Source organism: Anoplopoma fimbria, chromosome 9, assembly GCF_027596085.1.
Source record: "Anoplopoma fimbria isolate UVic2021 breed Golden Eagle Sablefish chromosome 9, Afim_UVic_2022, whole genome shotgun sequence".
In the NCBI taxonomy this organism is placed as follows: domain Eukaryota; kingdom Metazoa; phylum Chordata; class Actinopteri; order Perciformes; family Anoplopomatidae; genus Anoplopoma; species Anoplopoma fimbria.
In genome coordinates this window covers 28427874-28454813 of record NC_072457.1, presented here as the reverse complement: position 1 = coordinate 28454813, position 26940 = coordinate 28427874, and the positions used below count along the sequence as shown (strand labels likewise).

At 41.5% G+C, this 26940-nt stretch overlaps 3 protein-coding genes across 5 annotated transcripts; all 3 read right to left on the bottom strand.

The window, feature by feature from the left end:
• Nucleotides 1-283: 283 nt before the first annotated feature.
• Nucleotides 284-9660, bottom strand: nfil3-5 (nuclear factor, interleukin 3 regulated, member 5). The gene is made up of 2 exons (XM_054604502.1): nt 9425-9660; nt 284-4168 (listed from the first exon to the last, which is right to left on the bottom strand). The coding sequence occupies exon 2, from the start codon at nt 3629-3631 to the stop codon at nt 1802-1804; it is 1830 nt and encodes a 609-aa protein (XP_054460477.1). The 5' UTR covers nt 3632-4168; nt 9425-9660; the 3' UTR covers nt 284-1801.
• A 3724-nt stretch (nt 9661-13384) lies between these two features.
• Nucleotides 13385-14699, bottom strand: nfil3-3 (nuclear factor, interleukin 3 regulated, member 3). The gene has a single exon (XM_054605132.1). The coding sequence runs from the start codon at nt 14697-14699 to the stop codon at nt 13431-13433; it is 1269 nt and encodes a 422-aa protein (XP_054461107.1). The 3' UTR covers nt 13385-13430.
• An 8011-nt stretch (nt 14700-22710) lies between these two features.
• klf1 (Kruppel-like factor 1 (erythroid)) lies at nt 22711-26713 on the bottom strand. Of its 3 annotated transcripts, none has more exons than XR_008531410.1 (4): nt 26390-26713; nt 24566-25424; nt 23982-24456; nt 22711-23950 (listed from the first exon to the last, which is right to left on the bottom strand). XR_008531410.1 is itself a non-coding variant. In XM_054604603.1 (4 exons), the coding sequence occupies exons 1-4, from the start codon at nt 26462-26464 to the stop codon at nt 24281-24283; spliced, it is 1011 nt and encodes a 336-aa protein (XP_054460578.1). In that variant the 5' UTR covers nt 26465-26713; the 3' UTR covers nt 22711-24280. The 3 variants fall into 3 exon arrangements, 2 of the variants coding, with proteins under 2 accessions (XP_054460578.1, XP_054460577.1); XM_054604603.1 differs by having other exon boundaries at nt 22711-24456; nt 24566-24765; nt 24865-25424; XM_054604602.1 differs by having other exon boundaries at nt 22711-24456.
• Between the last annotated feature and the right edge of the window lie 227 nt (nt 26714-26940).

Sequence of the window (26940 nt, the reverse complement as noted above, 5' to 3'; positions counted from 1 at the left end):
TACTGCTGTATCACACAGTCTGAGTGTTGTTCCTACTTGTTTCGTTTGACTGAACCTCTGCCAGTAGGCGGGCGGCATAAAGTGATGATGCAGTGAACCAGTGAAGTTTTTCTGGCTGCTCCGGCTCACGCTGAGCTGTACTGGCAGACTGGGATGTTTCTGTCTGTGAGCTGTGAATCAGCTAGTTTGTCTTCTGCTAGAAATAGAGTGTGTCACTTTCACCATGCATTTAAAAGGAGTGACTCAAGAAGTTCAAAAGAGACGTAAATTAATTCAACAACCTTTTATTTATTTTTCAAAAATGAGTGTTTGTTTAACCATTTTGCATATCCACATGAAGTATAGCAATACATAATCACTTCTGGACAAGCCTTATTCAATTTTTTTTTTTCTTTCATTTTTGGAAAGCCTTTCGGCAAACAACAAAGGTTATACGGTAACACAGAGTACAAATGGTAACTGGGGCAAAAGGGCTTCATGGGTAAATACACAGCACAACAAGGAAGAGCATAGAGCAAAATGACACACAGGATGACAGAAAAATGCACATAATAATAGCCCAAATAATAACCGAATATAATAGAAAATAACAATATTAATAAAATAATAATAAAATAATGACAGCAGTATACAAGAGATAGAGAGACAACTTTACATTTATACATAGTGGCCGGAGGCAGGCACCAGGACGTGAAACAGTTAAACTTGTACACACTGTATGATCTACTGCAGCTACTGTGACTAAAACAACTCAGTGCAGAGGTGAGAGGGAACGCTAAGACGTTGGCCAAGTGGGGACGAGGGACAACACAATAAAGAGGCACCTTATGAAAAGAGAGCAGCTTTGCTGGTTTGCGACTGGAGAGCCATTTTATTTATTAGACAGACAATATTTGTCTGGAAATGAAGATTTTTTTTGTTGAACGGCTGGCAGGCAAAGGCTTGCCTTGTGCTTGTCAGATTTTGCAAACAGCAATGTGTGACTGCATAGCCTTGACTGATATGCGAATAACTGGCCTTGACTGTTTTGACAGCTTTGAGTGTCAAAGAACTCACCTGAGTGAGGCCCCCGATCTGATCAGTAATCTGCAAAAAGTGTACCTTTTTTTTTTTTTTTTTTTTTTTTTTGTAAGTTGTGGCTCATACTTTTAGTTCAAAATCTTTGAGGCATTTTTTCTAAACAAAGAACATCTATACAATAACAAACCAATCACGTTTAAGTCTATGACTTTCGCATCCCACTGCTTTACTTTTTTTGTTTTTTTTGCCACATTTTTCTTCTTAAAATATATTCCTTTTATGCAAATGTATATGTCACAGTAATATACAATCTAAGTGCTTCAGAAGTGAAGAGGACTTGTGTGTGCAGATGGTAAGAGGGTGGAGGATCAAACGGTACAGGTGTGTCCAGAGGAAGGAAGAATGTAACTTTTTGCCAAGAAGGGAGACACTACAGGAAGGATGTGTATTCTTTGGTCAAAGGAATGTTCCCATAATGCCACAATAAGTGCTGGCCAGCCACCAAAGGCAGTTTACAACAATGAATAATTGAATAATGTTTAAATTTCTCTCCAGCTCTGGAGAATTTCATTCTGGCCCCTCCCTCGTTAAGTGATCGATCATTTTCATTAGAGGGATAGGTGGGAGGTAGGAGGAGAGCGAAGGGAAGAGGAACAGGTGACACAGTGAAACTTGGTGAAATCACATCCTAACTACACCTCACACAGGTTTACTGTCTGTCTTGTAAGGTGGCGATGTGAGTCATAATTGTATTGTTTGTCAAAAATGCTCCGATTTGTCCTTAATCTCGCCTCTTGTTGCGTCCACCCCTGCTGCTGCTGCTGCTGGATCCCTTTTTCCCTCCCTCCTTTCTAGCCTCCGCCCTCTCATTCAGAGGATTGACCTCTTCCGCATACTCAGTCTCATTCTCCACCTCTTTGCTCTCCCCGTTGGTCGGGGTGCCATGAGGGTTGCTGGGTAGAGCTAAGTAAGGGTGCTGAGGCAAAGTGGGAGAGGGGGACATGGAGGTGTTGACTGTTGCCTCCATCTGCAGTCCTGCTGCCCCGTTGGACAGAGCTCTGTACTTGAGGCGGAGCTTGTGGGGCAGGGCAGTGCCTTTGACCTCGGCTTGGAACTCGCCAAGCGAACCAGCAGCTCCCTGCGCCTGCTGATGGTAGCTGCTGATGTCTGAGGAGGATGAGGAGGGGGACTCGTCGTCTGTGGAGCCCTCCTTATCAGAGCTACGAGGGTCCCCATCACTGGATGAGGTGTCTTTAGTGGAGGAGTTCTCCTGGAAGAAGCCGCCGGCTCGCGGGCCTCCCTCGTAGGTGAGCACGGGGGGGTCTTCGTGCAGTGTGTTGAGGTAGCCGTTGTGCTGTGGGAAGGAGGACTTGCCCTCCTCAGTGTTGTGGATCAGATCTGGGGCAAAGGGGTTCTGGTGGCTTTCTCCATGCTGAAGACTTCTCTCCTGACTCTGGTAGCCGTAGTGCCCATGATGGCTCTCCTGCTGTTGTTGGCCGTTGGGATTGTACCTTTGCTGCAGCTCCTCTGTGGACTCAGCATGACCATCAGTGTAATCGTACTGAGGCGAGTCCATTGTCTTTGTCCTCTCTAGTTTCTCAGCGACCTCTGTGATGGTCACTGAGCAGTCCGAGAACTTGGAGGCCGAGGAGTGCTGGCCATGCTGCGGCGCTCTGTTCTGCTGGTCCTCGGGCCTCTGGGTCTCCATGGGGTAACAGCCACTGCTGGATCGGTACAAGATGACGCTCCTCTGTGCAGAGGTGGCCTGAGGAGCGGGACTGGAGGCCTCCATGTGGCGCTGCTGCTGTTGGTGCTGCTGGTAGTCCATAGGGCTTTCAGCCGATGGCGCGTTCTGCTGGTGAGGAGAAACCAGTGCAGTGTGGTTGCCATGGTAAGCCCCACTTTGCATACCATTGGGGACCCCGTTGCTTTCCAATCTGGCCATCTCCATGCTAGAGGGCTCGGTCTTTATGTTGAAGCTCATGGGCTCTGGGCTGTCCCTGGAGGAGCCGTCAGACAAGTCAGAGACGGAGCCCCGGGGGGAGTACTGGTGGCGCTCGCCACGGCACGACTGTTCAGTTTCTGATGAGTCAGAATTCAGCATCACCTGGGATGCACTGGAGTAGCCGCTGCTTGAGAGGTAGGCGTTACTGTTTGGGGTGCCATTGCTGCTCCCGCAACTACTGTTTACACTGGCAGCACTGTTGGAGATCTGCTGACTCTTCTCCATGTAGGCGGCGGTGCTGATGAGGCCAAAGCGCAACTTGAGCTGGAGGAGCTCCGTTTTTATGCGAACGTTCTCTTCATTCAGCGCCATGACCCGGTTCTCCAGCACCATGTCATTCAGGCGACGCTTTTCCCTTGAGCGCTTGGCTGCCTCATTGTTCTTCCTCCGTTTTTCCCAATAGGAAGCGTCTTTCTTCTCATCGGAAATAAACTCACGCTTGCGACGGCAGCTCGCACTTGACTTGGAGCCTTTAGACTGGCGGCTGACCCGGGCTCCGCCTTCAGGAGTCGGGGATGGGAGGCTGCCACTGTAGGAGGAGAAATTGTCGACCTCCATGTCATTTTTGTTGCTGGTGGATGGGATGTGTATACTCAGACTTTCCATTTTTTTCCCAGCTGGGGGCCAGAGTGTAACTCTAGCCAAGGGCAAAGGGGGAAAGGGAAAAAAATGTAAAACTATAGGAGCCTTCTGCTTTGCTACTAGGTAGTTTGACCTAAGTTGTAGGATCGGCAAAAACTTCTTGTTGAGGTATTTGTGCTTCTTGAAGGAGATCGCCTCATTGATTTCTGTTACGTATTTTTCAAGATCAAAACGTTCAAGTGTCCATATTAGCCAAGAAGATCAAAAAGAGGTGGAACTCCACAAAAACCTCAGACATTGAACTAGTGTTCTGAACGAGGAACCTAAAAAAAGAAACAAGTCTGTATTTTGGGCAAAGAGTCTTCCAGCTGCCCTGGCAAACAGATCAGAGCCGTCTCCGTAGTCTTGTTGGGGGTGATTTTGAGTTTATCCTCGTCTTCCTCAATCGTCAGCAGAGCTGTGATGCCAAACAAGCTGCAGTGCTTTTTCTCTGTGTGTCTTACAGAAGATGTAGGTCAGTCCGTGTAGTAAAGGGCTCCCTGAGGATTTGCTGACCACTAACTGTGTTACAGAGAGAGGGAGAAAAAGGGAGGGGGAGAGAAGGAGAGAGTGTTAGATTAGCTGTAAAAAACAATGCAGTTCATTGCAACATATATATGTAGATTTCAGTCAGGTAAAATTAGACTTATGAACAGTTAGTACAAAGCTTTAATGTGGGCCCTTTGAATGTAACCTCTAAGGCTTGAGATCAATACACAATCTGTTCAACACAATTCAATCTGCGCCAAAAATCTATGATATAATCCTCAAAATGATGTAATGTTTGACTTTCTTGTCCTCATTTCATTGACTTCACATAGAAAAGGAGGGTCTGAGTAGCAGCACACTGTGTGGCTGTGGCTGGGATTAAACATACTGTATGTGCTGCTGCTGCTGCTGCTGCAGAGCTCTTGTGTAAGACGCTGCTGTCATAGTCACATAACAGGATCGAGGCAGGCTGACCTGGTGCCAGCTCTGCAGAGACTGACAGATACAGGGCTGAGGGAGGCGGGGTATAGAGGGGACATGATGATACATCATGTCCCCTCCATCTATGATATATTACTCTAATTATAGAATTGTAAATGATGAAACAAATTATGTGCAATTAAAATTTCAGCTTTTACTTTTTGTTTTCTAAAATAAAATGAAAAATGCTGATTTAAAGTATTTGGATTGAAATCATGGAGTGGCTGAAATGGTCCTATGGGAGTGGACACACATTTGTGTTGGGCTGTATGTGTGTCTAAGGGTGAGGAGGACACCTCCGTCACAGCGGCAATGTCTCAGTTTCGCTAGTAGCCTACACAGTGTCTGAAATTACACAACATACCAATCTGCTCAACATCCTTATGTAGTGTCAACACCGCAGCTCAACAGGAAGCCTTGCCCACCCAACATGTTTTGCGTTAATAACAATGCTGAATGCAGCGCGGACGGATGCTGACGGCAGTCCAGCGTTATGTAATAACTAGATCTGCACTTGTTTTTGCCCGGATTCTTCTGGTTCTCTCACTGCGCAGCATTGCACAGTGGATATAAAGTAATTAAAAACGCCTCTCTGAGCCACGGAGTCCATTACAAACATGAAAACATCTTTCTATGATACACACACGGAGGGAATGTTATAATCTAGGTCATGGTGCCTGTGGGTAACAAGGACACCACAGGTGTCAAATTTCATTCCCAGCAACACCGGAATTAAATGTAGCACAAATATGACCTTACATCATCACTTGCTTGCTTTTATTAGCGTCATCTTTCCCGTTTCCACTATTTCTTCAGAGCACCCAAGTATTGGAAACTGGAATCCACACAATTACAGTTTGATGGACTCTGACTTATCTAAAGGAATTTACCAGTCTGACCACAGTTTTTCTTTTTAATAATCAAGCAACTTTTATGAAGACTTTTCAATTTTGTAATTTAAATCAAACCAGCACAGGTATGCAAATAACATATTGGTGCAGGAATAATAAGTATTTGCATTATGCTAAGTAAACATAATGGATATCTGCAGAAAACCTACTGCACCCTTTTCACCCAATACCTTAAAAACCACAGGGAAAAATGTTAATATAGATATACATCAGTTAAAGTGTCTGACTAATAAGATTTTGTTACAGCTGCAGCTCCTAATTTCTATTTATGCTCCCATAATTGTAATTTGTTCTCTCTGTATAGTGGTGTATGAGACCAGACTGGGCGCGAGCAGAGAAAGCGGACCTGAACAAAGATACTCCACCGACATTTCCCATTACTTAATTTGATGGCAAGAGGGCAAAAAAACCCACTCAAATCCCAAAGAGAGTGGAACAAAAGTAATCCAGTTGAACAAAACTGACTCACATCAACTTTTTTTCACTGCGCTGCAGTTTATTTTTCCCAAATCACAAACCACTTACTTCTCATCTCCGAGTCAATGCCATAACTATTTAATCTAATGTGCATCTTTCTCCAGAGTGGTTACAGCATTTCTTTACTTCCCCCAGAGTCAATGAACCCGTTACACAATCTGACATTCAAAAAGACCCATATTCAGACCTTGAATACTGCTCTGAATAGTTAACCATTTATTTACCAACGTCTGTCATGTTGTAACTCGGGGGCTAAGCCTAGATATGCTGCAGGCTTTTCGTCAAACTGATCTTTTCAGTGCCAAAACAAGGATTTTGTTTGTCTCCTTCTCTCAAAGAACTAGGGTAAAGCGACGCTGAACAGAAAGGGATTTGGACACAACCACCAACAGATGTGGGAAGATGTAAGGTCAGCCCCTCCCTCGCTCCCCAACCCTGAATATTTTTCATAAAGACTTGCAGAGGAGGGAGGGGGGGGGGGGAAGAAACAAAGGCGGGCGGAAAGGAAGCATGCATACGTCTGCACTGTCCCACTGACCTAGAAACGACGCTAAGCAGTAAACACTCCGGTCTTTGACGGTGTGCCATAAAATAGGTCAATAGGACTGCAAGGGAGGGAGGCCAGGAGAGGGAAGGAGAGTATTAGAGAGCACTCTATAAATAGAGTGACAGAAAGAGGTGAGGGAGGGAGGAGGCAGATGACGGATGGGGTGACGGGGGGAGTTGAGCTGATGGAAACGAGAGGAATTTTACTAAATCTGCAGCATGAGGAATAAAAAACACACAAATCTGCCTAAAAATCGGATTATGAAAGCCCCAGTGATCTTCATGCAACATTTATCCCTGTTCGCTGTAGAAAACCTTACGACGTCTTACGCGTCAGTAGCGGATGAAAAAAAACAATAGTGAGAGATGGAGAGATGGCATTGACGTCAGAGCACACACCCATCGCTGCAGCCAAATTCACATATAACAGGCTCTCTCTCAGGACTGCATGGGGAGGGGCTGCTGTTGTTGCTCGTAACGTACGTGCTCTGAATTTCTCTTGTTGCGGAGCAAAGCTTGTGTAACCCATGCATATTACATCGCAACACAAGCTACAGGTTACTGGCCGTATGTGTGAATGCCCTGCAATCTCCCCTTTCACTGTCCTCTGCGTGATGTGCTCGGAATAAAAGACCAGACTTAAGCTGGAAAATAAGGAGAAACATCATGTGCATGGTACATTCCCATTTATGTAAAATGATTCACTGCAGTTACTGTAAGCAGTTTGTTCTCAGTGTTTTTGGGCTCTGGAAAACACAGGTCTGAAGTAGTTTCCAGGCACTTGCCACTCATGAGGGATGCTTCACCTCTGACCTCCTCTAAGGCAAGTGTGAGTAAAGCTCATGGCATCCTCTTCCCCTCCTCCATCTTTTAAGTGATCCAACACCACACACGTGGAGGGGCCCCAGCTAGGAGCCTCCATTTTGCCACAAAGCTTTGTGTTGCGAAACAAAACTAGGAGACAAGAATCCAGACCTTCCAAGTCAGCAAGTGAGATCTATTGCTGAATGCCATTACACACTTCCTTCCATGTACTACGTGACTAAAATCACCTCTACGTGTACTAATGATTAATGGCAGAGGACTAGATTTTACAGATCAATTCACATTTTTGAGAAAAAGTAAGACAAAAGTAAGACAAAAATCTATTATGTGTTTCCAAATAAAAAAGTATGACTTTCATTTTTAAATTTACACATTTGCATAACGTTCCGTTTAGTGTTTTAAACCTTACTTGGTCAATTGGTAACATGATATCTCTATATTTTTAACTTAAATCTTTTTTTTTTAATCAAACATATTGACTAATAGACAGTAAACTAGAAAATGGGGACACGTAGCTGTAGTTCCTAAGCTCTGTGAGTCTACAGCTTGTCCTGTGTGCCTCATGTGTCTCATCACCCAGATTCAGGTCTGACCTATATTCAGAGAGCTGGCTGGGACGGAGCAATGCAGACTGCTCTGAAACCAGACCAGCTGGCAGCAGGCGGACTAACAGCGCACCAGAACTCTGCATGCCTTCGCCAGACAGGGGTTTCCATGCATTGCATCACATCCTGGATGTTCACTTGTTATTCTAGTTTCACAACAAAGTCACGCAGAGTCCTTGCTAAGAACTTGGGACGCAAGTTTTCTGTACCAAACAAAATAGATTATGAACTGTTTCAAGACTTTACTTTGGGTTTTTTTATGTTCCTTATTATTTCTTGGAGGGGAAAGTTAAAAATAGCTCATAGACCCTGAGCAGCTGTGTTACGTCAATGGTGGAAGCATTTCTAAAATACCTATGTGTTTAAGAAATAAGTATTTGGTGTTAATGTGGGTATGAATGATGGGAAGAAAGAGTGGGGTGTAAACGGGAATCAATTACAGGCCTTTCTGTCCCGGGAGAGAGAGCTGCTGTTTATTGCTTCTCCCTGCTGTGTGCCGGTTATGTCATACCCTCCAACTCCCTCAAAGCAAAGCTCTGTGCTTCACTTAATGCACCTCATGAGTACAAAAAAAGAGAAAAATCAAAGAGTGACTCACTTTGAATGGAAATCAGACATTTTGTTTCTCCTTTGAACTTAACATCTCAAATCTGTTAGTAATGTAACAGAGGCAAATGCTCTGCATATTTGGAGAAAGGTTCTTTTTATAGAAACATTATCATGAAAAAAAACCTGATCCTTTCAAAAAAATAAAATATATATATATATTACTGTTGCATTACATGTTTTTCCCACTGTAGTATCTATATAATACTTATATCATATGAACACACACCATCTATCCTAAAAAACATAACGATTTTAGACATTTTTTTGAACAAAGTCTTTTTAAATGTCCTCTAACCTCTTCTCTGACATGAGTATTGGAACTGTCGCATTCGCAGTGCCCTTTATGTGAATGAGTATCCATGCTTGAGCTAATCCACACTAATGTTTGCACCAGACACCCAGAAAAAAGAGTTAATAAAAGCAGACAAAGTGATCCAGTGACCCACATATGAGCCACATGCACATACAAACAGCAGCATGCCACGTGTAGGAGCTAATACTGGCTAAGTGTCTGTATTAACATTGAACCATTCCCTGGAAAACACCACCATGCGGGGAATAACCTCGCCTTGACATTGAGCACATAACACAGGGACTCGACCAGCCACGTTTCATGGACCTCATGTCTTAAATGTTAAAGAACAATCGTCAAAATCGCATCAGAGCTGTGCTGTAATGTGACAAAAGAGCCGCAGAATGTCTCAAAGTCACGGACAATAACCGGCCATAAGCATCATTATATATATATATATATATGTATATTATATGTGTATGTATAAACCACAATGCATAACAAAGACAGACACACACAGACAAAGACAGAAGTCATAACATACCTTTCCATGTCCTGGAGCAGTGAAGGAAGAAAAAAAAAGATTAAGGCTTCCCCGACACAAAGCTGTCTCACTCCCGTTTCCTCCTTTTCCTTTTGCCTTAAGAAGAAAACCTCCCACCAGAAAGAAAAACCACCAAAAGTTGCTCTGCTCCTCTCCCGTCGGTGCTCGGTCGGTTGTGGTGGAGTCAGTGTTTGCGTCTCTTGCTGCCGGACACTTTGCTCCAGTTTCTCCGGCTCCCTTTCTAGAGATATGTGTTAGTAGGTCAGCGGTTGCATAACAGCTCTTAGGCTGCCTCGTCACGTTTTTTGTCCTCTATCTGTCTCTCTGGATCAGTATCCTTCTCCTTTTTCCACCTCCATGTCCTCCAAGATGTAACAGCATCTCTGTCACAGTTTATAGCAAAGACATGGAGACATCATGTTACTTACAGGTCCAGTAATAGCAGGTACAGTGTGTCCCTCACTGCTGCTCTCTCTGTTCTTATCATATTTTTTCGTATTTATATAAAGCAAAGCAAAACTATCATTTGTGAAATAAAAGTTCTTGCACCACAGTTTGACATTACATGTTTGGGCTTGAACCCAAAGTCAAAATACGTTAATATATACCAAATATTGTTATTTCTCTGTAATTTTGTGATCCTTCCGTTTTAAAGCTACATCAGAGTTTAAATTATTTTTGCATAAAAGTCACACATTAAAAAATGTTTAACTATTATGCATACATGTCAATGAGTTATTATGCTTTTTATGATTTCATCATAAGTGGGGAAACATAAGTAAAGGTACTATACTTTTGCTCTGGTTTATGCTTTAAGATGCTTGTTTAAGAAAGGAGATGCACTTATGACTTCTGGTGACTAGTAGTTCTCTTGAATACCTATGTTGAACACACTTATTGTAAGTCTCTTTGGATAAAAGCGTCTGCTAAATGACTGTAATGTAATGTAATGTAATGTAATGTAAAGGTGCAAGCCCACAGTCATCTTCATAAATGTTCTCACCAACCCTACTTATTACGCTGTGATATAGATTAAAAATCATATTGAATTTAAGTTGCATTGTGAGAAAATATGTTGTTGTCGCTCTACTTTTCCTATTTAGTTTATTCTATTTGAAGTCTTTCACATGCATAAAGGTGAGAAATGCAATGTGAGAGCTTCTGTTTGGATCACAACGTGTTAACCCAGTTGTGTTGTCAGTGGCAGACTACAGAGTCAAACTCTTTGTTCATGCATTGAGGTCTTTAGAGGTTATTGTTCCAAAACCTTTGGCAATGATGTCCTGCTTCTTGATATGAGTAACAAAAATGCCACATTCATCAAGTTTTTCATTTCGCCATGCGCTGTAATATGATTTTAGTATGATTAATAGAAAAAAAAAAAATACATGCTGGATTTTATCTCTCATCTTGCTGGTTGAACCAAATTGTTTCGATTCTTCCTTTTTTCTCATTTTTTTTTATTTATAAAAAGACAGATTAAATGAAAATTTGACTCTGAAATCCCTTTCCATAACTGATATAATTGAGTATGACAGGAACAAAAACATTCCCTCTCTACTATAATAATATGTGAATATCTTTTATCATTATTTATTACAGCTATCACCCTTCCATTTTTTAGGCATTTTGTTTATCTTGACTGAGAATGGGCGGTGTATTATCTGCTTATGAGCTTTTCTATTATCCCATGAAGCCTGTTGTCCTCATCTCCACTATATTTCATGAGCAGTTACGTCAGCCCTGTTTGGAGTCAGACATGCATTCACTTCCAACCCACTTTTTCATTCACATCCCTTCCCCCTGCTTTGTCTGAAACCTCACACATGAACCCATTCACCGCAGTCACACACACACACACACACACACACACACCACCACCACCACCACCACCATTAGACCATGTTGGGGAAACGGTGGCCTTGAACTTGTCTAGCTCCTCCCCCACCAGTCCTCTGTTTAAACTACCAACCCCCAACATATTCCTCCATCTCTTTAGCTGCCTCTGCATGCAGGCATTCCCTTGGCAACTGTGGTGTGGTGGTGCCTGCCTAGCAACCAGAAGGCTCTCACTCCTTCCTATATGGCTCGTGGCATGGGGGTTTGCAGCCTGGGCTGGATGAAGATTGATTGCAGACAAAAGAGCTCATGTGTGTCATGTGTTGTTTTCATCCAGGCTAAAGCCTTTAAAGGAGGGGGTCTCTGCACCTGTGTTACCTGTTTAACTTCACATGTCAGCATTACATTTAATCTGTGTAGGTCATGTTAATGTTATTTTCAAGCTCCAGCCTCATTCTTTCATTGTGCATTTAAAGTGAAGATGGGTCATTTGAAGGAGAGCGTGCTCTCCTCTCAACACAAAATGACACCCTTGCTTGTTGTGCAGAATGTGCTACTACAGCAAGCATAATGGTGGCTACGACCTCTAGTAACACTGCTGTGAATGAATGAATGAGTCAGTGAACCATGCTGATGAAGACACTTGGCGCCACCTGGTGTTGATAAAAAATGAATGATACTAAAAATGGAAATATTTAAGAATGTGTCACTTTAATAAAGAATAATGGCATCCAGTCAAGTTAATCATATTTTTGGACCATGAATTAATAATTCAGGGTTTGTATTGCTGCTTTCTGCCTCCAGATACTATCAGAATGCATTTCAAAGCAACCCCTCTGATGTCTTAATGCAGATTTGAACTCTTTCCAGGTTTTAATGTATTCTAAACCTGTACCCTTCACTTCCATATGGGTCAATCAGTCTCCACCGCATCTGCTTCATTGCTATAAATAGCTCTCATACTGCTGACGTGATAGATGACTCATGCAGAGTCTCACTCCTCTCCCTGCATCCAAACCCCACATCCTGGCACTGTCCCCCCTATTTCAGCAACCTTAGTCCAGTGAGGGTGGAGTGACGCCAGGTTGTTGTTTTTTCAGTTTTAAAGCATTCATGAAAGGAGGTTAAGGCCATACATGAAATTCAAATAAAAAGGAATGGAAAAAATAAATACATTTGTGACATATTCACACTCTTGCGCAGTGCATCTATCCACTCCAGTACCACACCTACAATAGCTCTCTCTGCTCCAGCTGGATCACTTTTTCCCCCCGGCCTCTCCTGGCCTGTGATGTAATGCACAATGCAGTTCCTGTTTTTCTTTTTTTAAATAAGCTTTAAACTCTCTTGCATAATGTATGATTATGGCTCTGTCTGTAAAAATATGTGTGGCCTTTAGAATAAAAACAAAACATTGATGTATCTAAGTTATGAACAAGGTATACTTTATGCTTTGCCTTTACAGCGAAACTAAATGCAGATGGTTTGTCATGTAAAATATACTCAAAAAAATCTGTCATAAGAGAATATTATTTTATTTCCATGTACAGTTAACTTATTATATATTATTTGTATTATAATTCCGAACAACAATGAAATACACAGAGATGACACCTTACTGTCATAAAATAAGTCAGATACACATACAGATAACAATTTAAAGACCACAAAAACAATTACACAAAAAAAACTTTGTATTAATACATAATACAAAAGAATTTCGAAATTACGTTTCCACATCAGAGACAGGTGAACATGGTGAGCATGGCGTGTGAATAAATTGTAACCGTGTGCTTTGTGTTTTATCTAACATGTCCAGTGTTTGTGTGAGTATCCAGTCAAGTATTCAGAAATGTACAGCGTCCTTCAAATCACAGGAAATCAACATGATAATGTGATTACCCACACAAAAATCTATTTTACGTTTGAGTTCATTAATTAAGTATTATTTCAAAACTTAAATATGTTGGGGTTTTCTGGTAGCGGTGTCCTGACCAGCACAGAACAAACAGGCTCCCAAACCAGGCTTTCCCAGTGAAACAGGTGTAGTAAACCATGTTTGTCACTTCAGAGGTAGCTGTTAACACAGAGGCCACGCTGTCCTGTGCAAGTCAGTACATTTTGTAAAAATATAGTGAGAAATCTGTCCATTAACCCGTCCTTGTGCTCAGGCTTTAAGCGATTTTGAGAGCATCTGCTGAGAGAAGAGCTTCTTGAGCTGGGCCACTTCCTGAGACAAACAGCTGATCTGAGACCTGAGACTGATGTCCTCTGTTGAATACTTTGTGTCTCTGGAGTTCTGCAGAGAGGATGAGTTATAATGTCCAGATGACGGACCATGATACTGCTGCCCATGCCCACCACAGGCCTCCTCCCTGGACCAAGGAGCCTGACTCTCTGTCCGATTGTCCCATCCCGCCTGATGCTGGTGGTTCCTCACCTGGATGTTTGGCCACACTGTGGCTACAGGTGGTCCACTGTGTCTGGTGTCAGAGGGTGGAGACATCTCCCCTCCATCGCTGCAACCAGCAGGCCCTTTGAAGCGGAGCTTGTGCGGGAGGCTCCTCAAACCCTCGGGTGAGTCTTGTCTGCTTACATACCGACTCCCGTGGGCCTCCATGGGACAGATGTGGGAGTCGTAGCCCTGCTGCTCCTCCATCGGCTCCCTGGGAGAAGGTCCACTACGCTCACTTAGCGTGTCATCAAAAAACACAGGGCTGCCCACATTTGAGCCACATGAGGTGGACATACTGGACTCCTCGGATACACTATGACCTGAAAGAGGCCCGGCTCCCCTCGGGCCATAGATGGCACCCTGCTGTGGAGGGTGTGGGTGGACGTGGTGGGTGATAGGAGGTGTGTCCTGGTATGGGGTTCCATGAGTGTGCGGTTGGTAGAAATGTGTTGGTCTTGGTGTTGGGTGAGCACACAAGGGGGCAGACAGTGGCAGGATGGAAACATCAGATGAGTCTTTGACCAGGCCGAAGCGAAACTTCAACGCCAACAGCTCGGCTCTCAGGCGGGCGTTCTCCTCCAGCAGGCCCATGACTCGCCTCTCCAGCACCATGTCGTTGGTTCGCCGCTTCTCCCTGGACCGCTTGGCTGCCTCGTTGTTTTTTTTCCTCTTGTCCCAGTAGCCATCATCTTTCTTCTCTACAGGGATGAACTCTCGTTTGCGGCGTGCATTGTTGCCGTCGTCTTCGTCGCAGCTGCTACCGGCCTTCGCTTCAGCGTTGGCGAGGCTCTCTTTGTGTTTGAGGGCGAAGGTGTGACTCAGGAGGGTTTGGGCCAGCTGGCTCGTGGAAGTCAGGATAGAGATAGCCTTATCAGTGAAGGACACAGCCCTTCCCGGAGGCCTGGACTCCGGTCCCTCTCCAGCCAGCAGCGAGGGCACTGACAGGTCCTGGGTGATGCCTCCCACAGTCTGACCCGTCATGTTCAAACACTGATTTGATACTTTGGGGAGCTGTGAGTGTGTGAGGAACTTACTGAGTGTTGGTGGTTCAAGGTGAATAGTGCTGTAATGGCACAACCTAGTGGTGAAAAATGCAAAGGTGATGAAGTGTCCATTTGTTTACAAGGTAAACAGTAAATCAATATTATACTGGCGCTGGTTGAAAGATGTAATGTTTTTAACATCAGGAAAATACTTTATAAGAATAAAAAAATGTAATGAATAAAATACTCTCATATAGAGTACATACTTACAGACATTACAGTAAAATACAAGTGCATTAATATAGATTAATTATAATAGTCTTATTTGATACAAAAACTCATTAATTTTGGTAATTTTATTCTAATATTTTAGCGATCAAATGGCCATCTTGAAGAGAGAAGAAGAGAACAAATTTGAAAGATCCTAAATGTTTGTTTAAATCGTTAAATTCGTAAAAAAATATATTGTAGTTGTATTATGAGTATTATTAGTTATTATTCTAAATGATATGCAACCGAGAACCATAACGCGTTATTACCATAATGTTTTCATTAAACCCTAAATCCTGCATAGATGACCGATGAGAAAAATGATCTTCATCTCATTAAAAGTCTATAACAAGTAGTAAACAAATAATTCAGAAACTTTCTTAAAGTCTATTTAACTACATCACCTCGCATAATAAAAACAAAACGTAAAGTAGATCTCACTTACAAATGAAAGAGCTGCTGAAACCTGTGATGAAGACCTCGTCATTCAGAGAGGAGGAGACATGTGGAGCTCCACAGGCCGCCTGGATGTCTCTGCTCATCGGTTCAGCTGGGGTCGGATGGGTCTGATCATCACCCCGGATGACCCAGCTCCTCCTCCTCCTCCTCCTCCTCCTCCTCCTCCTCCTCCTCCAGTGGTGACATGCAGCAGAATAAACAACAACAAATCCTGACAGGTTGTTTGAAAAGTATATTATATCTTTAATACAAACAGTCAGTTGTCAGTTGAAGGATGTCGAAACGAAAATGAACAGTAAGCCAAACTGTGAGGAGATTAAATACATTATTATTACTATTAGGATACTCAAAATATGACACAAGCAAAAAATGTAAGTTACATTAAAAGACTCTTAATCTGCCAGCAATTTAACACGTGATGTGTCAGATAATCAGAAAATCGACCCTAAGTGGCCCCTGCTCTGGAGTTTCAACTGGTCAACCCATAGTTGGGTTTTTGCCAGATGGGCTACAACATATTTCATTGTAAAACGACTGATAAAGAGATGATTGTTATCGCTAGTGAAAAAGTGATAGTGTTCATACTAATGTCTGTAACATGATTGGCTTACTTTAACAATTTTTGATAGTGTACTGAATTATCAGACAAGCTTATTCACGAATAAAGAACCAGGCGGGTTTTTTACCATCCACTGGGTGTGGGAGTTTGTTTGTAATTAATATTTTGGTTTGTAGAGTCAGTTTTTTACTCTTAAAACGCATAAAAACTCGTATTTCTTTAGATTTAATACTGTAAAGATAATTTCTTATCCATTCAACACTTAATTTACTAACGGGCCTCGTTATTTTTTATTTATTTTTATTTTACTGTGTTAAATTAGATCATCCAGTTTAAAAATCCTGGACAGAGAGTCATGGTGGCTTGAGTTGTCCTCATTTGCTCTTTGCAGGTGACCCATAAGGAGGAGTTCAAGGTAACTCAGCTACACAGAAAAATGTACTGTTTGTTTATCTACAAACACTTATAGAACACAATTATAATTGTATTTCCACCAGGACATTAGATTATCAGACACATCAATTGCCACTTAAAAGAAAAAAAGTGAGGATGTTTAATGTCACTCACTCAGTGTGTTTTCTCCTTTTTTCAGAGATTGATGGCCTCACTCTGTAAGAACAAATTAATCTAATCAGTTTAACTGCACCTGTGAGTTAATCTATACTTTTTATAACCATGTGTCGTAGAAGAAGAACCTTAAGAACCACACAGAGAGTGTGAGTCATTGAATACCAGTAGATAGTGTGAATGGAAAAGAGAGCAGTTATGCAATACTCAGGGAGAGCGAGAGCATTTGAGGACTGTGCGTTGCTGGAAGTTCAGTTGGGGTGAGGTTGCTCAGAAAAAAGGAACATTGTTCCATGAGCGATCTGCTGGACAGCGATACTTCCTCCCTGCACATTGAAATGCTTCACATAGGACTCTCTGTCCGCTGTGTCGATCTTACCAATTCCTCCAACACAAGGCAAAAGTCAACTTCTCACTCTTTAATTTATGCAGATCCTCTCTCTGGATCTGCAAAAGTAGCAAATGTCTCAACGTCACTATTGACCTGTTTCTTTGGTCTCGGCAGATCAGTTTCAACATGTTGCTGCTTGGCTCTGACATGTAGTAGTTTGCACAGACTCAGAGAAGAGGTAGGGGTGAAATTCTGTGAAAAGAAAACTGTACTGCTGTCCTGAGGTTCAGCTGAATGACCTGCCAACAAATTAGATTAAATTAAACATTTTCATTTTAGCGCCTGCCTCCTGTTTTCAAGTTCACCTTTTTTTTGGAAAGTATATTCCCAGAAATGCTAGCAGCAGCCTGGACCATGGGGTTTAACTGCAAATAAATGAATAAATAAATCTTTAAAAGTCATTTTTTACTTATTTCATCTGTTTCCAACTTTAATCAACTTCAACTTTCAACTCTTCTTGATAAATGATCTGATATTACTTAGACAGAACGAAAGAGGAATAGTGCGAGGAAAGAAGGTTACCAGAAAAGGTGAATCAAAAACATATGGTTGGTTGTGCTGAAAAAAAGTGAGGCCAGCTCAACTTTGATTTGTAACATGTCACCAGCAACAAGTGTTGGGGGTCAGTTTCTAGCTTCATTTCACTGGCTTTCATTGAAAATTAATTGAATTTTGTTGCTGAGTTGCTTGTAGTGTGAACAAGGCATAAGAGTCTGCAGCCACTTTGGAATCGTGGTGCTTTGTGCTAAATGCTAACATTAGCATTTCAATAGGCTCATAATGAGCTGGTGGAATGTTTACCATGTTTACCATCCCTATTTAACGTGTCAAAATGCTAACATCGTCATATTAGCATGAAACTCAAAGTGGAGCTGAGGCTGATGGGGATGCCATTATTTTTTGCAGGTTTTTGGTATTACACCAAAGTATTGGACTAAATAAAATGTTGACCGCTAGATAAAAAGTCAGGGGATCCCCAAAGTGTGTGTGTGTGTGTGTGTGTGTGTGTGTGTGTGTGTGTGTGAGAGAGAGAGAGAGAGAGCTTTCATTTGAATCTTGTAAACTTGGGCAGAGAGTAACTTCCATTGTTTTTTAAGATATGGAGGGGCAGGCTCACCTCTTTTGAATTGCAAGTAAATAGTTGATTATTACTGTAAGATGCATCTCTCTACAGTCATTGAGTTACAAATCATAATGTAGTTACAGCTTGCACAGACTGCCTCTTCAACAACATACATAGGTTTGACATTATAGAGTGTAAGCAGGAACAGCCGTATTTTAATGAGACAGTCATGGGTATTAAAGGGAAATTTGTCAAGTGTCCTGATGCAAATTTTCCCTTTCAAGGACCATACTGCTCATTTTGGACTAATCAGCGTGGTGGTAATGTGCAAAGAAATTCAGAAATGTGCCAACAAAGGCAGGGAAATAGACTGCAAGCTAGTAAAGAATAATGTAAAAAATCTAAAGCTGGTTTCAAGATATGAGGAGGAAATACTTTAAACATGTTTGTTACCACTTCAAGAATACACAAAATTGTTTACAGTGAGAAACACTGAATGCAAAGGAGAATGTTAATGCACATTATCCTTCTTATAATGTCCTCTAAGGACAATTATTTTGTTCAAAAGTGAGCCATTTCATAGTAGATAGTGTCACAGAAAGATAAACGAAAGTGCATTCTTTACTTCTTATATTTTAATATTATATGATACTTTGTACTTGTATAAACCTAAAAGGACTACACCAAAGGGTTGCATATGATCAGTACAGAACAATGTGTGTGTGTTCATGCACTTCTAACTTTGCAGAACAAATTCAGGTTTGCTCTGTTCTCATTTCTTCAAAGGGCAGTTTGAAGAAGATTTGATTAGAATAGAGTTAGGTTTGAGGTAAGGGTGAGTATTGTTACGTGTCAAATATACATGTCAAAGTCAGTTTACTACACTTCACTCTGTGAAAACAGCTGTATTGTGTCTTTTGTAACTCTGGAGTAGCTTTGTCAAGTCTATAAAATTACTCAAGTGACTAACATTTTCAAATTGAATATGAGACTTTACATTTTTAACAGACAGTTTTGACAGTCTGTCTTAAATACTGGGCACAACAAGTTTTACAAATCAGGGAAGACACTATCAAAATGCAGTTTTGGTGTTTTTGCTCAACAACACAAGTAAGGATATCGAAGCCTCTTTACCAGCTGTGACAGCGTGTGGCGTGTATTGTTTTCACCTTTTGACCGTGTGTCAGTGTGTTTGTGTCATCATGGCAAAATGTGGTAGTGTGGTAAATACTGTAGTAGGAAATACCACAGAAGCAGACTGGCCCCCAACTTAACACACCAGGTCTGATTTGCGAGGCAGCTGGTTTGATCCCGTGTCTCTAGTCAGCTTTGATTATGAGCATTCTTATTTTAAACAGTCTCTTGTTGGTCCCCCAGGGTGTAATGGTAAAATGCTGCAGCTCCCTTTAAGGTTCAGTTTAGGGGCTAGTGGACGTATTACATCATCAAGGGTCCTCATAAGTACAGAGGTATAAATCGTTATGCATGTACCTTCATGTGTTTGGGAAGCTTCATTATAAAACGAATTACGAAAGTAATTGAGTGCCTGAGCACAGAGCGGACACTGGCCTTGTTTGACTCTGTGTGTGTACGCTCAAGTTCAAATCAGGGGAATCAGCTCACCCCCTCTTCCCTCTCTTTCCCCCGCCTTTTTACATCCCTCGATCCACTTGGACCCTCTAAACAGTCCCTCTAAACAGTCTCAGCACTGCTTTCTCTGCCACTAATCCTCATTCTGCTTTTTGGCCATCAGACCAAGACTCCCATTTCGTGAGGTTATGTAATCGCAAACAAACAGTACGTTCAATAATTACATACAACAATACCATGTTACTGCACATTGCATTAGCTTAGTGATGACCTTTTTAGGAGTGAGAACAGACGCTTTCTCTGCTGGACACGTTTATCTGCATTTAGAAATCATTACCTCATTAAGCTCTTTTTGGCTCTGTTCATGAATGTGTAACCTCTGTAAAATACAAATGTAGATGGATACATGCTGTGGATATATATCTCAGTTTGAAGGCTGGTATCAGTGCTGTCCTGAGTTAGCAAGGTTTAATAATGCAGAGAAAGTCCATTTACAGATGCTCACTGGAGAGGCAGAGCTCCTGAAATAGTATGTCTACCATACAGTGAATGGTGTCTAAGTTAGGGTTTCTCTGTGTGCAGAAGTTTGTTTGCTCAACTGAAGTTGCTCTGCTGCGTCAAAGATGTACCAGCTTTTTCTCAGTAACACTGTTGTTCTGCTGACTTCACAGTGTTACCAAACACTGGATGTTACATTGTTTCTGTGCCTGCAGTTAGAGGAAACAGTACAATGTTTGAAAGAAATTGAATGTCAATGTTTTTATATAATTGATAAAAAGTGTTTTTTGTCTTAAAAATCTATGATAGCTTTAATTACTGTTTAAATTTTAAGGATTGGTGTCATATATGCAATATTACCTGTAAACATGTTTTAATGTATTGTTTCTGCAGTGTGCACAGATCCTCTCCATACATAAAGAGCCATTCTTCTGCATTTCTCGACAGAGAAAAACAAGAAAGACAGAGGGAATTTAATTACACATCTGTCCCCAGTAAACCTTCCTTAGGCTGCTTCACTAATTCAGTTTTTCCATGTTGATGAAACATGTTTCTCCTCACTGAATATGATGCTTTCTATTACATAAAACAATCAAATTAAGTGGTTTTCATGAGCTTTTTCCTTTCAAACAATTCTTACAAAATACAGTTGTGACGTGCTGAAAGAAATCCAGTGCATGAAAACACATCACAATGTTAGAATTGTTAACAGTACATGTTATTCAGATTTTAAGCCTTGGCCTGGTCACAAAGATTATAATAATGACATGTTCCACCTTTGATCTGTTTAGCTGCTCAGACCAAGATAAAAAAATAAAAAACATGACAGAGCTTAATAATTCATGACTTGTTCATGCTTCAGTGCTTGTTTTGCAAACTGTTAACGCCTGAGTATTGCCATGAATGCGTAATTCCTGCATAATACCCTCTCTAGAAGTATAACATGATGTAAACAGGGAAGGAGGAACTAGAAAGTGGAAGTAGAAAGAGTTTGTTTGTTCTTTTCGGGGTACTGCAGTTCAGAACTCTACCTCTGTCCTCGTGTCAACTCTAAATCCCAAATCACTTACTATTGAACGCTGCACTAAAATGAACTCACACTGCAGATGGAGCCTCATAACTGTCTCTATCAGTGAAGTGCTGTGGATTTATCTACTGATGTGTGATATCTTGCTATGTGAGCACAGTCCCAGAGGAGAACAGGTTATTAATGGCCAATGAGTATATCTGCAGCACTATAACTATCAGGATTACTTCATGTGTGTATATTTGGCACTGATGTGTTGGTGATGTGCATGCGCGGTGCGGGATCACTTCCCCGCTTGCTGCTATCAGGCCATCTTGGATGAGCAGGTTTAAGAAGCCAATCATAGCCTTTATAGTGCACCAAAGAGGAAAAGATTAAACGCTTCACCTCCAAACCACTGTGTTTTTCCTTGTCTTTGTTTGGACCAAGTAGGAATAAATAAATCCTATTAAACCACCTAACCTGCTACACCCATTTAAAATCTATTGCTGTAAAACCTGATTCTTAAAGGGCCACTCCAGCAATTGAGTGTTGCGTGGCCAGAAAGCTGGGGGACGTGTAAGACCTTTACAACAAACAAAAGGCAACGAACTTTGGAAAGCTTCCTCCAGAGTCAGAGAAGGTATCGTATAGAAGTTATTTTACAGGCTGAGCAGTTCTCGTTATGATGAGTAAACTGAATTTAATGTGTGGAATCAGTGGAGTGCCCCTTTAAAGTCGATATACGACCAACTATGTTTACATGGCAGTAATGGCAATTAAATCAATAAAACACTAACAAGATAAATACAACATCTTTGGGATTAAAATGAGTCTGTGCTCTCCAAAGTATATATTTTACACAAAAGGTAACTCTGACCTCCATAAGCAGTTTTCCTTTTGTAGGTTCTATATACTGTGATTGGCACATTTGAATGTTTTTTGATGGGGACATACCCCTTGGATCACGCTTGATGTAAACAAAACTCAAAGAGAGTTACCTCTGGTTATTCTAACTATGTTTACAGGCAGAAGCAAACTCATGTTAGGGTTACAAATGTCGGTAAATGAGTGTGTAATTGTGTTTGCTTTCCTGAGGGTATACATGTCTGTGCAAGTGTATGCAAGAGAGAGAGGGAGCTCCATAATGTGGTGATGACCTCCCTCATCTGACATAATCAGGATGAATCAGTGAGTGCTGAGTTACATAAGCAAATTCTCATCCTGACCTGACTGAGATTAGACGCTGCAGACAAACCAACATCCTGCTGATGCCAGCCTGCAGGCCTTAAGGCTGATACGATAACAGAGGACTGCCACCTAAAGGCCACAGGCTGGTATTACTTTTGAGAATAACTTGGATGAAAAGGTCTAATCATGTTCCAGATGTATTCTGTTTATACATATTTTATTCTGCTTTATACAGGACAGATACATCTTTTAGTAAAGCCCTTAAAACTTGAAGTAAAGGAAATAATGGTCATATAATTATTAAGATCAGATGCCTGAATAAATCAAGAAACACTCTAGGAAAGTTTCACAGCATTAGAGGTCTTTATTAGAATAATGAAAACAAAAATAATAATTAAAAGACATTAAAGCACTCCTTTGATTAAAAAAAATCACTGTACAATAATATAGTAGCCTATCTTCTGTTGATATAAAATATTTATTTAATAAATATTCTGTTTGCATGTTTAGATGATATAAACAACTGAGAAAGATGCTGATTATTTACAGTTAAAAATGTTGCCAGATGTGCGACACAAAAGAATATATGTTTTTTCTTAAATTAAAAACCCAAAATAGACAAACATAAAGTTAGGTGAAAAAAATGCATAATGTCAGATTCACTGTATAATAACATGGTTTAACGTATACTTTATGGTTTATTTGTTTGTATTACAATTAATATTACAATCAACAACATTTCTTAGAGAAATCAGACAAATATCGGATCATTTCAGCATTAATACGGCTAAGCATTGTTATTAAGCAGTCTCTGTTCAACGTACCATTAGATCCTACAAGAAATACTACTGTGTATTGTATTATAACTTGTATTACACACAATTTTGGAAGGTCTTTTGTTAGTGTTAAGGTTTGATGTCTACATGCCCACAGTGTGTACAGTGTTTGTCTAAGTGGCCCTAATTGGAGAGTAAAACTGCAAGCATAAAGCCTTTTGTGTCACCAGAGGGAGCTGTGTGAAGTCTGATAAATTGCCTTAAATGATCACATGGTCACTTGAGTCAGTGTCTATCTGATCTGAAGATTGTGAGTTTGAAACTGAAAATAATCTGGGGGTGTGGCCTCTGCTTGAGGTTACCGACTTGAGGCTAAACTAGTCGGTACGAGCCGCTACTAGCATTACACACCAGAAGAATGTTGTCCTAATGTAGGTCAATAAATCTCTTAGTTCTGCTACATCGATTTTGAGAGTTTTTTTTAAAGTTCCAAAATGTTATAGGAGTGCATCCCTATTCGCAGAGAACTCTTTTAAAAAGTAATTGTTTAAAGAAATACTTCACCCACAAAATTACCATTAGTATATCAGATACTCACGAAGTGTTACCTTTAACTGCTGAAGAAAACTTCATTTTTCTTGCATGCTTTCACGGTGAGCAAAGTTTAAAAAAATGGAGAAAGGTCTTGATTAACTGATGTAAATGCGAGCCGCGTTTTAAAATCGCAAACATATATCAAACATTAGTTTACAAACTCGTGAAGAAAAATCTGTCTACTTTGTTGTCTCAAGTAATTGACAAACGGTCAACCAAATCAGACAACTCCCCTCAGGCTGCATGTACACAGTGATTTGTAATGCCGTCCTACCTCATGAGAACCTGTCAGTTCTCATGGCGCCTGTCAGAGAACCTGTCAGTTCTATGTGGGCCTCTACTCTTAACCAGCACCAACTGTGGATTTCAAGCTAATACTATATATATAATACTGGGAACATGATCAGTTATTGTGTTGAGGTCACTTAATCTCAAATTCAACTGTTTGGTGTACTGATGTGAGTCTTAAATTCAGAATATCCAAATCATCATAAGTCTTCTACCTTTCTCTGTTTAAAAGGCAGTGGTTTGTGTGTGTGTGTGTGTGTGTGTGTGTGTGTGTGTGTGTGTGTGTGTGTGTGTGTGTGTGTGTGTGTGTGTGTGTGTGTGCGTGCATCAGGTGTGTCTCTTCATGTGCAGGGCCAGGTGGTCGGAGCGGGAGAAGGCCCTCTGACACAGCACACACTCGTAGGGTTTTTGGCCCGTGTGCTTGCGATAGTGACGGGTCAGCTCATCTGAGCGGGCAAATTTCCAGCTGCAGCCCTCCCACGAACACTGGTAAGGCTTTTCCCCTGAAGAGTAAACCATAAAATAGACGATTCTTAACATACAAATAAATATTATATTATTACTTATTCTGACAGACGTTTGAGTTTCTGTGGCAGAGTCAGTGTGGTGTACCTGTGTGGGTTCGGAGGTGAGCCTTGAGGTGTGAGCTCTTGGTGTAGGTCTTACTGCAGCCGGGGTATTCACAGCTGTGGATTGCGGGCCTCTTTTTCCCTGTCGCCCTTCGACCACGCTTTCCCTCCATCCCACCAGGGGGCAGCTGTGGAACAACCAGCCTGGACTGCTGGTGAAGAGGCAGATGACTAGTGGTCTGGCTGTGGGGGTATTCACAGAAAAGGTTGGCGTTGTGGTTAAAGTGTGGCATGTAGCTGTAGTGTCGAGGGTCAGGGGTCACAGGTTGAGGCGGTATGAACCTGCTGTTGGTGAAGGTCACCATGGAAGGGTGTTGCTGGGGATAGTAAGGGTTAAAGTCCCACGATGAGACTTTGGTGAGGTTTCCTCTGCTGTGCCTCTCCTCACTGCCTGCTTGAGGGAAGACAAACTGATCTACATTAGGTAGACTGGGAAATGAAGTCCGACCTGTTTGGTCGTCTTTATAACCATGGTGGTACAGCTCTGGCTGGACTGGCGTTGTGGTTTCAGCTGGGGACAGGAGCTCCGCCATGAGGCAGCCAGTGTTCATCTGCATATTCTCCTGTCCAGGCTGGTCCTTAAACATGTCCGCCTCTTGGTACCCTGTGTTTGGTTCCAACTGTGGAAGCCGTTGATCGTTGTTGTACAGAGATGCGTTGAGGTCGGACGATGGACTGCTCCAATCATTCAGCAGGAACTCAATGTCCCAGGATGCTCGGCTGTCATCATCTAGGAGCTCCTCCGTCATCTGTTGAGAGACCTGCAGCTGCTCAGAGCTGCTTGGTGACAGTTTGTTGCCGAGAAAGTCCGGAAGGAGAGAGTCAGCCTCAGACTTCCACACCTAGATGGTGTTGGAGAGCGTTGAGAAGTGATGATCAGCAAGCAAAATATTTTGTGAAAAGGAGATTCCTCCACATTGTTTTTGAAATTAAAGTAGGGATGCACTGATCTGCTTATTTCTGTCACATACCAATTCCAGCTGTATGCCTCACTGTGTTGAGGTGACAGGAATACTTTTTTTGTGTGTAGACAACATCAGGATTGACATTATAAGACAAAATGTAACAAATAAGTATGTTGTTATAATTCCATTGAAAGTGTTACTGGTTGCTGTAGTTGCTCTTTCTGACCATACTGGCTGTTAAGAGATAAGCAGAAGCTAATATGAGACTTGAGCAGTCTGTCTTAATCTGTCAATCCTCAAGTGTTTATCTTCCAAATTTAGTTTTTAGTACAGAATTACCACTTTGCGTTATAATCCCTCCACTGTGGCCCAGCAAGGGAACACTGTTAGTAGAAACACAGAGTGGGAATTTTGTACTAATATGACTAATTTAAGAAAATACCAACTTGATTTTTCTAAGGGGGAAAACCTTTGCGGCCAGAGTGGACAGCACAGTCACCAATAACTCTAACTGTACATTTGGCATGTCAGATATACTTGAAAAAATGTTAACCTATCGTTAAAGACATTAATTGAATCATTACATCTAACAATCATTTCACTCCCTGCTGACGTTCTTCTGATTATTCACGACACTGCATTTTATTTTAATTACATTAGCAGATGTTTTTGATCTAAACCGACTTACAATAATTGCAGTCAACCACCTTTTTGTCTCCAGTTATATGGGAGACACCACAAGCTCAGCATTTGTCAAGTAAATATAAAGTGAAATAATTGATAATCTATCTGTGGAATGTACAAATTATCCGCACAAGGATATAGACCATACAAAAGGAAGCACTAGACTTTTTCCTGTCAATGTGTAGGAATCAAACAACTGGCGTTAACCCATTACTTACTTTCATATTGTCACTGGATTGAGCGATGTTGGAGAAGGAGCTGAAGGAGGGGAGCACAGCCTGTGTAATAGCCATCAAGCACTTTGATATGATTCAGATTGTCAGTGGTAGCAAATAAATTGTAATTTCTCACTTTTTTTTTGCTTTTAGTATTTACATGACAATCTTAAGCTCAGCTAACAGAAAGTCAAAGCCCAGCTCACCAGGCCAGTCATCCCAGTTACAGTCCGCTCAGTGCTAAAAGGCAGCAGAAAAAGGTTCTTAAAGCTTCCCCCTTTTCTCCATTCCTCCCCTGCTATCTCTCTCTCCTCTCTCTTGTCTATCTCTGTCAGCTGCAAGTTTAACTGCAAATCTCTCTTTTTCATGTAGGTTTTGACCGTTAGGAGGTGGAGCGTAAGCATGAGTTACTTTGCTGGCCCGCCTTTTTGAGTCCATTAAGGTTGTTAATATATAAATCCCTAAGAATCTGACTGTACCATCTCACCACACTGTCTTCCTGTTCTGTGGGATTCAAATTAAAAAGTAAACTCTGAAAAGACTGATGAGTAACA